General features: G+C 32.5%; 1 protein-coding gene across 2 annotated transcripts in view; it reads right to left on the bottom strand.

Moving 5' to 3' along the window:
- The window catches only part of LOC145255856 (GRB2-associated-binding protein 1-like), a 163,238-nt gene extending 151,023 nt beyond the window's left edge, over positions 1–12,215 (bottom strand). The window contains exon 1 of one of the 2 annotated variants that reach the window (XM_080114625.1): positions 11,964–12,215. In XM_080114625.1, the coding sequence (XP_079970751.1) occupies positions 11,964–12,065 (102 nt within the window). In that variant the 5' untranslated portion in view covers positions 12,066–12,215. The remainder of the gene's footprint in view (positions 1–11,963) is intronic. The other variant, XM_080114632.1, reaches the window with a different exon arrangement.
- Positions 12,216–13,640: the final 1,425 nt, after the last annotated feature.

The raw sequence follows: 13,640 nt of genomic DNA, 5'->3' as shown, positions 1-13,640 counted from the left end.
AAGTCTATTTTTTAAATAAATCCGAGTCCGTTCAGTTTTTTGTCTTTTTGCATGATGTCTGAAGACAGTTACATCAGTCGAAACGTTGTGAGAAAAACAACCAACAATAGTCCGAACAATCCAAATAATACAAAAAATAATTATCAATCCTCATCTCAAAAATATACAAACATCATAAGAAAAAAAAAGTTTTAAAATCATTAGATTCATTTGTAATCATGTCCTAAAATTCACATTGACGCTCAAATAAAACAAAAATATTTAACATAAAATAAAAGTAGAAATTTTAGAAAGAAAATACATTTTAAATTATTTAATTCCATTTTTTTTTTTTAAATAAATAGAGTCGACATTAAAGACAATCTCTGAATGGATTTTCAGCATTCAAAGAACCTAATAATTATTATAGAGTACGAATGTTAAAATCTATACTTCTATAAATTTGGATTTTTTTGTGTATTGATAATCATATTAAAAACTCTTTTTTCTATTTATTTAAAAGAAAATACAACTTATATATGGGTTGTGGAATTGCATTCACTAGCAAAAGATCTAGCTAACTTGCATATTCTTTTAAACATTCATTAGTCTACCTACTTAGTCGGATTTGGACCTTATTTTAATTAATTCGCTATTAGTTTTTCGGTTTTCTTATGGGATGATCATTAGTTAGTGTAATTATATTAATGCAAATATTCTACATGATTTATACTTGCACAATATTTGCGTAAAAATTTATAGTAAACACAAAACTCTTTCTATATATATTTATGTATATATTTTTGTTTTAAAATTTTTGCCTACCAAACTCCTCCTAAAATTTTTGGTCTACAGACATGAAACTTCATATAAAAGTATTTGAACCCATGCAAAATTTTATATTAACCCAGGAAAATTGGTACAAAAGTGTGAAAATTTAAAAAAAATGAAATTTGCCAGGTGAAGGTCGAACGCCGGCATTACGAATATGCATGCATAACGTAGTAGCTATTGGTTCATGTTTTCATTTTTAGCCTTGCAGCAAACATGTATTCATAGTTCAGTCATTAATGATAAAGGAAAAAATAAATCATAAGCTAAATGTTTTGGTTTCGATTCTCGGTGGTGGCACACAAGTCATTTTTTTTTTTTTTTAACTTTAAAATTATTACTATATATTGGGTCCAATATAATATAATAAATACGAAATCTGCATTAATCAAAATATCATATTCAAGCATATTTTATGACGGGGCAATGCCAGATGCCCTGCTAATATTGAATAAAATGTTTTGCGCAGAATAGACCTTCAGAATTTAACAAATTCCAGAATTTTTATGACACATTTCGGGCTTGACCAAGATATGCAAATGATAAATTGACCAATACGAATGAAAAGGACAGTTGTAGGCGCCAGTTTGCTTTCGCATATTTTGGATTTGAATCCGTATTCAGATAATGAGGACTCCCTCCTATTTCAGTACGACCGTTTGCTACTACTTCTTTGTTTTCTATTTTGCAAATATGTCTAATTCTAATTTAACCCCTGTATGTTATACGCTATCTTCCTTTAATCACATGTATACTGAGACCCTAGCATTAAGTCCAGGTGGTAACAGACTGAAAAAAGTCAAAATTTAAAAAAATTATCGACCTGCATTCTCATTTGCAGTCTTTCTTCCCTTCTCCCTCATACACACAAGGAACAATTAAAACCTCTTCTGTCCAGTCAAGAAACAGTACCATAAATTGTTTGAAAAAATAAAAAATAAAATATTTGTACCTATTCGGGTGAACTCTGTAATCTCTGTAAGTACTAAATTTCTGCAACAATGCTTTTTTTAAATTATTTATTTATTCGCTTTTAAATAACCATTTTAGCGAGGAGAGAAAAAAATAGATTGATCACAACTGATCAATTCCGTAAATATTACTTCTAAAATAATGCATTTTTTCTCTCATGTGCATTCATTTAAATACTTAAAATCGTGAACATTTTGTATTTAAAAAAATACAAAAAATAAAAAAACATGGTTTCATTTTCGTTTTAGGTAATTATTTTCCCTCTTAAACACAGCTCAACTCAAAATACTACGCCGCTTCGCTTCGGTTGCCGGTGCTTAAAATCTAGGTTCGTGGCGATTAATTACATTTCATGACGTAGTTCTACGGGAATATTTTTTATTTATTTATTTATTTGAGGAGGGAAAAATAATGAAGACAAACAAACGGAAAGGTGGCGGTGTTGGGGGGGGGGGGTCGTTTATGTATGTTATAATCGTGCGTTTATGTTGGTTATCTGGGACAGGAAAAGGAAATCAGCTGTTTCTGACGTTCGGGAATGGTTCAAAGTTCACGAAAACCGCAGTTTTACAAGGAGAGAAAAAACAGAGAAGGATGGTAGTATAGAGGTTTTGCCTAAAACGTAAAAAATAGAACGTACTTTATTCGAATAATTCGGTGAAATAGGAAGGAAATACTTGCAGTAATACGTGTGGATTTTTATTTTAAGGTAAAATTAATCGAAATTTAGTTTTTAAATAAAACTCAATAACATTTGTGAAATAAAAAAAATCGTTTACGTCAGGTTAAAAACAAGAACGAGAAATTTGTGATACACGTAGATTGCACGGTAGTTTCGTTATTTAGAGGTGTAAAAAGGTTGCGACCTCTATTTAAAACTTGCACCGATACTTACTCACTCACACTCTCTCAACATGGGTTTAAATCAAATTCGTTCCGTTTTTCTTTAAATTCTTCGTTAGTTGAACATTTCGCTCCACGTTGATTGCCCTGGAAAAGTCATTTCTGATTAATGCGTACCAGTTTCAAAATATGAAAACTAACTTGGCTGTTTTTCAGCAGAATAATATTTTAATACTGGAAAACATTAATCAGAAGCGACTTTTTCAGGGCATTCATCGTAAAGCAGAATGATCAGCTGATGAAAAATGTCAACAAAGACGGACTGAACTTGATTTGAATCATAGAATGAATCAAAGGAAAGTACATGGTGTTGAAACAAAACATTTTTAGAGGAATCCAACATTTGCGACAGTGAGTATCACCCCTTAAACCATTTTTTTTTTTTTTTTTGCTTTAATTATTATTTGTTTAGAGTCAATGTTGTAGAGTACCAAGTTACCTTTAAAAAGTAAGTTTTAGGAGTATTCGGTTTGATTTGAACCAATATCACATTTACGATTGCCGCCGACAAGTATTTTTTTAAAATTATATTAAGACAGTTATTATCCAATGTATTCCCTATTGTTTTCACTGGTGGTTATGTTTGTTTTCGCGTGCACGCATTCAATTTTCTGATTATTATCGAGTAAGACTGAAATTTTAATGTAATTGGCCAAAAACCGATTAAAAAGCTTGTCCTATGTCTGAATGCACTTTATGTAAAATTTCAAAATGTTTAGACCAAAAATTGGCTGAGCAATTTGGTAGAGACCGCAGAGATCGAATTTTTTAAAACTTTGACCCCCTTTACATTTATTGTTCTGGCCTTCAATCAAATTAAAACGTTTGATCCATGTCTAAGTAGCCTACATTTAAAATTTAAAGTGTTTAGACCTAAAATTGGCAGAGGAGTTTGGTAGAGTTTTCAAAGGTCAAAACATTGAACTTTGACAGTCAAATTTCTGGCCAAAAACCAATTAAAAAGATTTTCCCCAAATCTCAATACTCCTTATGTCAAATCTCGAGTTTGTAGACTAAAAATTGGCAGAGTACTTTGGTAGGGAAATGTACACACACAAAATTTCACTTGATGTATAGGGCTAACAAGAACGAAAGATAATTATCGCAAAAACAGGAGATGCCTATTCAAAAAAAAAAAAAAAAAAAAAAAGACTATAGATAGAAGGAAAACAGCAGGAAGAAAGTAAACCTTGCAGTCCTTATAAAGCAGCTACAGAAATAGAAAGTTGTATTACAATGAGGTATCAAAACGGTGAATTGATGGAGACCAGTAGACCCATCAGTCCAACAAACTTCATCAAAGGAAACAGATAAGACAATTCTGAAGAATACCATGTCATAATAGTTAAAGAAAAGACCGAGACTAGCAACATCACATCTGTGAGATTCCAGTCAAGAACAAAGGGTGTGAGGGGGGGGGCAATCAAATTAGATACGTTTCTGCAATTTATTATCAAGGACCTTCGAATGAGACAGATTCACCAGCCCACATACGACAAGTCAACCACCTCAGGAAAAATAACATGCAATATGGTTTCCATTCAGATAGCTCTACAGCAGATGTGCTAGCAGTTATATCTCCTAGGATTAGCGAATCTCTCGACGAAGGTTTCCTTTCTAGGCAATTACTCGATATAGCAAAGGCCTTTAATAGGATATGGCATAAAGGTCTACTCTACAAGATCTACCGCTACATCATAGCTGGAAATATCTTCTCGATTATTAAATCATTTCTCTCTGGTAGGTTAAAAAGTAGTGGTTGATGGGCAGAAATCAGAAACTCACGGTATTAATGCTGAGGCCCCTCTACATTAAATGATCTTCCAAATCACATCCTAAGATCATTCATAGATATTTATGCTGATGACACTACCATCTATAGCAACACTTCAAAGACCGTAAATGATCAAGATCTCTGATTCTCTCTCTTCTGATCTTGAGCACACGATGCAATGAGGAAAAAAGCGGCTGGTTAATTTTAATGCATCTAAAGCCAAGCTTCTATCTTTCCACTATCAATGCTCTGACCCCCCCCCCCGTCTGGCATCAATTGAAATGAATGGATCTTGTCTTGGGGAGGCTCCATGTTTTGACAAGCTTCTGGGTCTGACCTTTACACCTGATCTGAAATAGTACATGTACATCAAATCCATTGCCAAGGTCACTGGGAAAATAGTGGGATCATTCTACGGCTCGTAATCTAGTCTTCCCTGCAACCTCTTTCCCACAGAAGAAATGTAGCGAGCCTGTCTCTGCTCTATCATTATTTTCATGACAAGTGATCATTTGAGTTCTAATTTATGCCCCCCCCCTTGCCAAACTTTCACAAAAAATACTAGTCTAGCAGAAACCACTATCAATAATTTTCCCCCACTCTTTATCTATGCCTAAACCTAAACGTGGATTCCATGAACAAAGCTTCTTTCTTAGAACTGCATGCCTGTGGAACTGTTCCGCTGGACTTTTTTCCAGCTGATTATAATACGGTCGTCTTCAAGTCCAATGTAAACAAGTTCTTGATGAGCCGTCCCCTTAAGTAATCCAATTTACCAAATTTACACTACTAACGATAACTACGATATTGTCCCATTGACTACCATACACTCATTAACCCTTATCCTCGAGTGGCCTCTGAGCCTTGATAAGTGGCGACTCCTTTCTATATAAAAAAAAATGCTCCATGCATAGTCTGATAATAGATTTGTAGAGATAGAGAATAGCCACGAGTGTGAGAAAGTGTTTAGAGCATTAGAGAGGACAGATTTTTTGAGAAGCAGAAAGAGCAATGGATTTATTATATGAACTCCAAGAAAGATTTGATGAGAAAGGCCAAGAAGTTTTAGAGTCAATTACTCATCGAAAGCAGAGCCATATATCAGAATCTCATGAAGAAAAGGGACACATCCGCGATTCAAAGACAATAGCTAAGTCCTAACAGGATAAAACAGAACAAGCCATTTCTTACCCCAATTCATAACTGAACTCAAATAAACTTCTAGATCAGCTGCAAATTTCAATTCATCCACGAGTGGACTCTGGGTCCTGATAAGTAGTGATTCTTTTGTAAAAAAAAAAAAAAAAAAAAAAATCTATGCATAGTTGTTGAGAACCTGTCTTGGCTCTTTCGTTATTTTATGCAACTTAATGTTCTAAGAACATTGTTCTTACTATATAGCAACATCACCTAGAGATGCATAATTCCTCGTATACGCCAGTTTGGGGTAGTCATACTGAAGAGGTCTTATTTAGGCTTCGATTATTTAGTCAGGGTTTACTTGTAGGAGGAGGTTATCCTGACAAATCACTACAAAAAGACTTTAGACACTCTGGGACAGTGCCTAGTAGGCATTCAAGTTATCTCCGCTAAAGTTAGGTGTGTATCATTATGCATGCTGTTGGGAACATTTCGAAACTAATTAACCGGTCATTATAAATTTTTGAGCAAATTCTTGAAAATTCAGATACCTGTGATTTTATCTTAAATTTTAAAACATTGTATTTACAAATAAACTAATAAACATTCTCAAAAGTTCAGTTTCTTTTGAGAATATTTTAAAACATTATTTAAGAGGACATAACGTCGGTAGAATCTCCAATTTGAATCTTTAAATTGGCATAAAGTTTAATCAACTCGACAATCAATCTGACACTAGCTCTGTTGCTGTCGGGCTGAGGTATGTTTTTGTTAATTCTTTGGAGGCCCACTCTACCAGGCTTTACCTTCTCTCTTTGAGAAGGGTGAGCTTGAAACGTCTCTGCCGGTGAATATCAATGGGACTACTTAGGAATTTTTAAAGGCATTTTTAAGCCAAAGAATACTTTCTAGCTTGTCAAAAACCTGACCTTGCCTTGTGTCTAACTGACTGTCGAGAAAGTAAATAAAAGTGTAGCCATAAGGTTTCAAAGCATTAAACCTTCTAACTGGTATTCTGCTAGTTCTTTAGAAAAACCACCTACAGTTATGGTATGGTCTTGTGTCGATATTGTTTACAGCGGATTGGGAGGGTGGAGGGATGGAATCGGTAGCAAACTAATTTATTTATTTTCTATATTGCAATCGCAATTATTTTAAGCCAACTTCTTCATATCAAATATAGGACAAATATAAATGAACTGGATTTCCTAGCAGGGCATCGTCTTTGGCCATTGGGCTGGTTTTTAGAATAACCGTAAAGTGGATTATTTGTTCTTGATTATTTTAAAAAGGAAAGACGCATTTGGAATACGGACAACATAAATAAAACCGAGAGAAAAAAAAAATACCCCCTCCATCGCCTCTCTCCCGAATGAACTCTCAGAAACCTAGCGGAAAAAATTATTTAATTTATCGTTGAGGTATCAGTTTCGCCTATGAATTTAACGTAAAATGCCCCCTCCTTCTCGGTTCATTCTACTTTTTTAAGACAGTTAACTTTGGAGAGGGGGGGGCATATAAGTCATGCTTTTTTTTATTTTGTTTTTTAGGCGATTACGTGTTTTATTACCTTGCCATTTGGATTTGAGGGAGGGGGGACAGAGAGAGGGTGTTAATCTACAAATTCAATTTTTTCTCTTTTTACTAAAATCATAGTTTAAATAAAAAATAAATTTTTAAAAAAGGTTGTTTGAGAGTAATACCAAAACCATGCTGAATTCCTTTTCACTCTGAATAATTTAGGCGACTAAAATAGGAATTAATTCAGGGGGGGGGCATGTCACCAACACCGAAATTCCTATCTAGTTACAAATACACAATCCTAATAATACCAGGCTCCGCTTCAACTCGGTTGATACATAAGGAAAGGTGAAGTTACCAAACTAAAAAAAAAAACATTTCGAACTGTTTAGTTTCATCACTTACGCACTTTTAAATTGTGTGCATTTCGTCGAAAAAAAACATTGGAATTGTATTTGCCATCTAGGCACGTAAAAACTAATAAGATTTCAAAAGTTTAACTAATAAAAATATGTATTATATAACTAAGTTATGACTAAACAACGTAAAAATTATTTTGTGATCGAATTGTTAGTTCATTTCTTGATCAGCAACTCTGGGAATACTGCTTCATTTTTCGTTGGAAAAAAAAAAAAATTAAAAGCTTTGATATGACATTCGAATTTCCAACAGACATTAAACTAACATCGTTGTCGGAGATGGTTTTTGTTTTAAGAAAAAAAGAAAAGAAAAAAGAAAACACTTCCGACAATTTTATTTGGTAGGTCATGAGAATTTCGAATGTGGTTTTGAAATATTTTAAACTTTAAAGTTTATAGGTCAAAGGTCGTCGTTATTTCTCTACTTCTTACAACAGCAATATATGAAGTCAGTTTGATACGAGAGGGAGGAGAAGGGAGCATTTCTAAACAGAGGCACTCTGGACAGGTGAAGAATTTGTCGTGATCTTTCGGTATGTGTGTTGAATCAGGATGTCGACGATAAAGCAAGTTCTTTCCCAAATGAGAAGGTAATGCCTTGGAGGATGGCCAATTACCCTCATAGGAAAGAACGGAAATATTCATTCCGATCCTTAAGTAGAGAGCTTAGCTTCGCAAGCCAGATCCCTCTATCAAGCAAGAATTTAGAAAAGATACCACACTTTGATCATCAGGAAAAATACTAACATTATTATTCTGTGCGGTGTCGGTGTGCGCCTCTAAAATAAATAAGAAGAACCAGTGAACGAGAACCACTGTTCTAAAAAGAACCGATCTTTTATTCTTTTTAATAATATTAAACATTCGAGTGGCTGAGTGAACCATACGCGCGCATAAATGATTATTTTTTTTTAAGATTATGAATTTTTCCCCCTTTAGTTTAAGTCAGACTACAGTAAACTAAATTCTGAACTAGTTTAAAATCTTGACTGGTAATGATAGTGGGAGATGGGGATCGCAAACAAAATGAAATCGTGAGAAATGGGTGTGTCTTTAGTTTAAGGAAATGGGACTGGAAAATAAAAATACAACACTAAGAAATACCAACTAGCGTTAAAACAATAGTTTAAACTGAAACATTAGGCTGAGAGCACTAAATAATAAAAAATAAATAAAAATACAAAAAACGTGGGTCACGAACATATCAAAAACGGATAGTGAAATGAAATAGACATTTGAAACAGAAAGAAATGCTCTCACGAAAAAAAAAAAAAAAAAAAAAAAAGAGCATATTTGAATTTTTGGACATCAAGTCAGAATGAAGAATTCTGACAGCCCTTTCCACACTTGTCATATAGAATGATATGAGTTCTTAGTCACGAGTACATTCGGGCATGGGGAAGAAGAGGGAGCTCACCCCCCCCCCCCAATATTGAAAAGGAAAGGATAAACTTAAAATATGTCAACAATCTTCTTGTCTAGAAAAACTTTTAATCTGCGCCATGACAATGAAGTGACAGTTTAAGTAAGCTATGAAAAAGATGTTCCTTAATAATAATAATAATAATAATAATAATAATAATAATAAATAAATAAATAATTTAGCATTATGAAAATGAAAGAAAGAAAAAAATAAGGTGCTTGTTAAGGTAGAGTCGACAGATCGATTTTTTATATGTCGTTTTAAGCAAAAACAATGTTAGAACTTAAAGTGTCACAACGAAAATAGTGAAATTACGAAAATTCATCGAGTAGAAAGTTAAAAGTATTTTTTTTTACGGAAATTGGGTAAAATTGCATTTTTCTTAGACGTTATAAAGTAGACTGAAGATGGGACATAGATTGGAACGAATATTTTAGATTACTTGTTCATGGCGTATGATATTTGTTGTTTATAATGATAGCTTTTTTTAAAATAAAAATACAATCAGTTGTTCTACTCGATGAATTTTCGTAATTTTTGGATATATTACTATTTTCGACATAATTAAGTACGTAATATTGTTTTGGTACTCATGCAGAGAGTGATCCATCCGTGCTGAAATAATAACGTTATTTAAAAAGCCATTCTTAACATGACGAGGGGAAGGTGTTTTGTACCTATTCTGTACTTTAACCTTACAATTGAATAAAAAAACAAAACTTTAATTAAACTTGGAAATATGATTTTAAAAATAGCGCGGGGATCACTCTCTGCATTAGCACCATTGTTTTTGCTTAAAACGGCATATTTAAAAAAGTCGAACGCGGTCAGTGAGGGAGAAATCCTTCTAGACCAAGACAATTTATTATTATTATTTTTTTTTTTTTGTTCCTATCCAGTGTGTACCTTTTTGGGGAATTGGATTTTCCCCACATTAAAAACCGACCTTGTGTCTAACTCTGCCGCGAAATCGACACACACAAATAACTTTTAGTATTTGTTGATCATTTTGATTTAAGAAATTTTCAGAAGTTTACATTTAACTTATAAGGAAAAGGCTTGAAGAGAAATCGATAAAAAAAAAATCATTGATCGAAAGAAAACGTGATTGATTAATCAAAATGATTTAATGTTCTCATTTTGGTTATTTTCATAGCGTTTCCCGTTTCAGCCGATATAAATTTCGACCTTTAGGTACATCTTTTTCAGACTTGGGAACCTCATCAAAAAAAAAAAAAAATCCGAAACATAATACTAAGATGATGATTTCTTAAATATAAAGAAAAATACGAAGGAGAAATTAAAATTAAATAATTTTATAAAATCAAAATCAACGACAAAAGATTACACACACAAAAAATATTTCACTGACATTTTTTACTGATATTTATGATGTTATTTATCTTTTGTAATTGTTTTCTAGTTTGTTTCTTTCTTTTTCCAAATCACGCGGACAGTTTAGCTTATTTTTTCCGGTGTGGTTTTGTCGTAGTCTTCGTGTCCTGGTATAGGAAAACCAGTAAACGGTTCACCTTTCAATAGTCAGAAACAACTTTTAATAATGTATAATGTAGACATGGTTAAAATCAAGTTCCTTCCGCTTTTCTTTACACTCTTCGTCAGCTGCTGATCTGATATTTACGAAGGTCTTGGAAAAGTCACTTCTGATTAATGTTGACCAGTATTAAAATATTAAGTTATTCTGAAAAACAGCCAAGTTCGTTTGCATATTTTACAACTGAAGTCAATGTGGCCTGGTTGTCCCACTGAAAATTTACATGCAGTGTTTATTCCGAAAGCCGTTTTTAATATGGGGAGGTTGGGTGTGTTTATTCCGAAAGCTGTTCTTAACATGGGGGCTTGGGAGTAAATACCCCTAAAAAGCAACTCTTTGCACCTGAAAAGTCTTCACTGCGACAACTAGGTCACATTAACCAAAATTGGCAAACAAGCATTAATCAGAAGTGACTTTTCCAGGGCATTCATACATATCAAATCAGATCAGATCAGAGCAGCTGACGAAGAATGTAAACTAAGACGGACGGAACTTGATTTTAACTGTAGATTTCGGATAGCGCACCCGCGTGCAATGCAACAAGTTACAAAAACAAATTGTCCGTATAAACGAAAAATAAATTATTTTAAAAATTATAAAATAAAATCTAGTTTTGTTTCAGAAACTAATTTCATTTGTGTGCTCATTTTCAGTTAATTGATATTGAATTTGGTACTCATGCAGAGAATCCGTGCTGAAATAACGTTATTATTTAAAAAGCCATTCTTAACATGGGGAGGGAAGGGTATTTTGTACTTATTCTGTACTTTAACCTTACAATTGAATAAAAAAAAAACATAACATTTTAATTAAACGTGAAAATACGATTTAAAAAATAGCGCGGATCACTCTCTGCATTAGCACCTTGAATTTTACCGAGCTAATATTAGCAACCATGGGGCCTGAGGGGTTTTTTTTTTGTTTGTTTTGTTTTTTTCATGTTTAGGTACTATGTATCTAAGTTACCGCGTTATTTTTTAATAGTCCTCAAGTTAAGTTAAATTTTTACGATTTGTTTATTAAATGTTAGGCGAAAGTACAGAATAGTTGCAAAACACCTTCTCCCCATGTTAAGAATGGCTTTCTAAATAACGCTATTATTTCAACACGGTAACATAGACGCACAAATATCTTTCTTTTTTTTTTTTTTTAGTTAGGTTTTTGTTTTAAGATAAGAGTAAATTTTCGTTAAAAAAAAATATGGATTAATTTTTAACAGTAGAATTATAATTTTTTAAAGTTCATTAGACCTATTAAAAGTTTAAAAAAGTAAAAAATATTCTAAGTTGTAATTATTATTATTATTATTATGTCACATGCTCAAAAGTGTCTGAGAGTCAGTTATATTGACTGGCTTTACTACAAAGAAATTGGCCATAAAAATATGACAATTTTTGTTGATAATAACAAAGATAAAATATATTTAAATAAGAAATAATGACTTACAGGTTGGAATAGTTTCCAGGTCGCGATCTTCTTGGGATGATCTTGGTGAGGAGGTGACTTCACCATCCATCCAGAATACAATACAGAATCAATTTTGTTCATCGTGAGAATAGAAAATATATCTATGTGTATATATATATATATATATATATATGGTTATTATTTATATATCGAAATATATAAATAATATATACAGATTCATAACATTGGTACTTTCTAGATTAGTATTATCAAACATGCACGCGAAGTATGCGTGCACTTTCTTTTGGGCTCGTTTGTTTTTTTTTGTTTGGTTAAATTTTTATTTATTTATTTTAGAATTTTTTTCTTCGCTCTCACATTTTATAGTTTAACTTTATAAGCAACATATACGGAGTATAATTTTTAATTAATACTGTGAGAAGCTTTACTAAAAGTAAAGTAAGCTGATACGTAAAGAAATTTAGTAGCTGTTATGTTTAACTTATGATAATTGCAGTAAAACATAAGTTTTGATTCGATAAAGAAAATATAGACTTTGCAAAAGATATTTAAGTAAAATTGTTTATATATATATATAGACAAATCTAGCTAAGTAAAAATACTCCGTTTTCAATTTCAAAGCTTGGACTTGTTGCTAGCATACTAAAAATTTAAGGAGCTTAATATAAGAAGAATAGAAGTAGTTTAATTTTCGAAATGTCTGTAGGGTTATTTACTACATTGTTTTTTTTTTTGTTTGTTTGTTTTTTTTTTTTAATAATATAACAGATAGGAATTAATAAAAATAGACTAAAATAGTAGAGACGGCTGACGACTACTTTTACTACTACTAGGCATTATTGAGAGTAATATCAAGACAACTCGATGATGAACGTCAAGATGAAGAGATCAGATTGGGAAAAGGTAGTCCGATGTGTCGTATATAGATCCTTTCTCGGTGTTTTAAGTTAAACATAATTCGACCAAAACATTATTCCAGTCTAAATGCAAGGAAAATATATGCACATTTTTTTTTTTTTTTGCTTATTTTTTTTTTCTTTCAAATATATTTCTCTTATAATATTGGATGCATTTTTTTTTTTTTTTTTTTTTTAGTAATGGGTAAGTTTTCCTCCTGATAGTGAATAAATCCAGTTGAAGTGAGAATTGTGATTGTAAAATCCAAACTTAAAATATACGAATTTCCGGAAAAAAAAAAAAAAAAAAAAAAAAGTATTTTTTTATTATTATTATTCGAGGGTAAAAGGTTTCCAGAATTTAACTTCGCATTAATTTGGTAGTAGGTAAAAATGGAAAGTGGGTATAAAATAAAAGATGATTTTAAGTATATAAGTGAAGTCAAAAAAAAAAAAAAAAGTTGGTGTTAATATAAAAATGTTGCTCTACTCTCCGGTAGCATTCGCAGTGTCCGTGCCGGTGCCTTTATCGAAGGAGGGAGAGGGAGAGAGGGGGGGATCATCACAGGGGTAGGAGTAGGCAAATGAAACGTGGTGGGAGATGTAGTCCTAAGCGCAACATAAACACTCGAGTTGAAATGAGCGAAGTAGCGGGAAGAGGAGAGTCAGACAGAAAGTAAGATAAGAAAAGAGTAAGAGGCTAAGACAGAGAGACAGCGAAAAAGTGAGAGAGAGAAAAAGAGAGACAGACAGAGACTAAAAGAGTTAGGAAGCAGTATAAAACAAAAGTAATAGATAG

Source organism: Euprymna scolopes, chromosome 3 (genome assembly GCF_053919585.1).
Source record: "Euprymna scolopes isolate OS-2025 chromosome 3, ASM5391958v1, whole genome shotgun sequence".
Classification (NCBI taxonomy): Eukaryota; Metazoa; Mollusca; class Cephalopoda; order Sepiida; family Sepiolidae; genus Euprymna; species Euprymna scolopes.
Note: the sequence above shows the minus strand (reverse complement) of the source record. Positions and strands in the feature narration are given on the sequence as shown.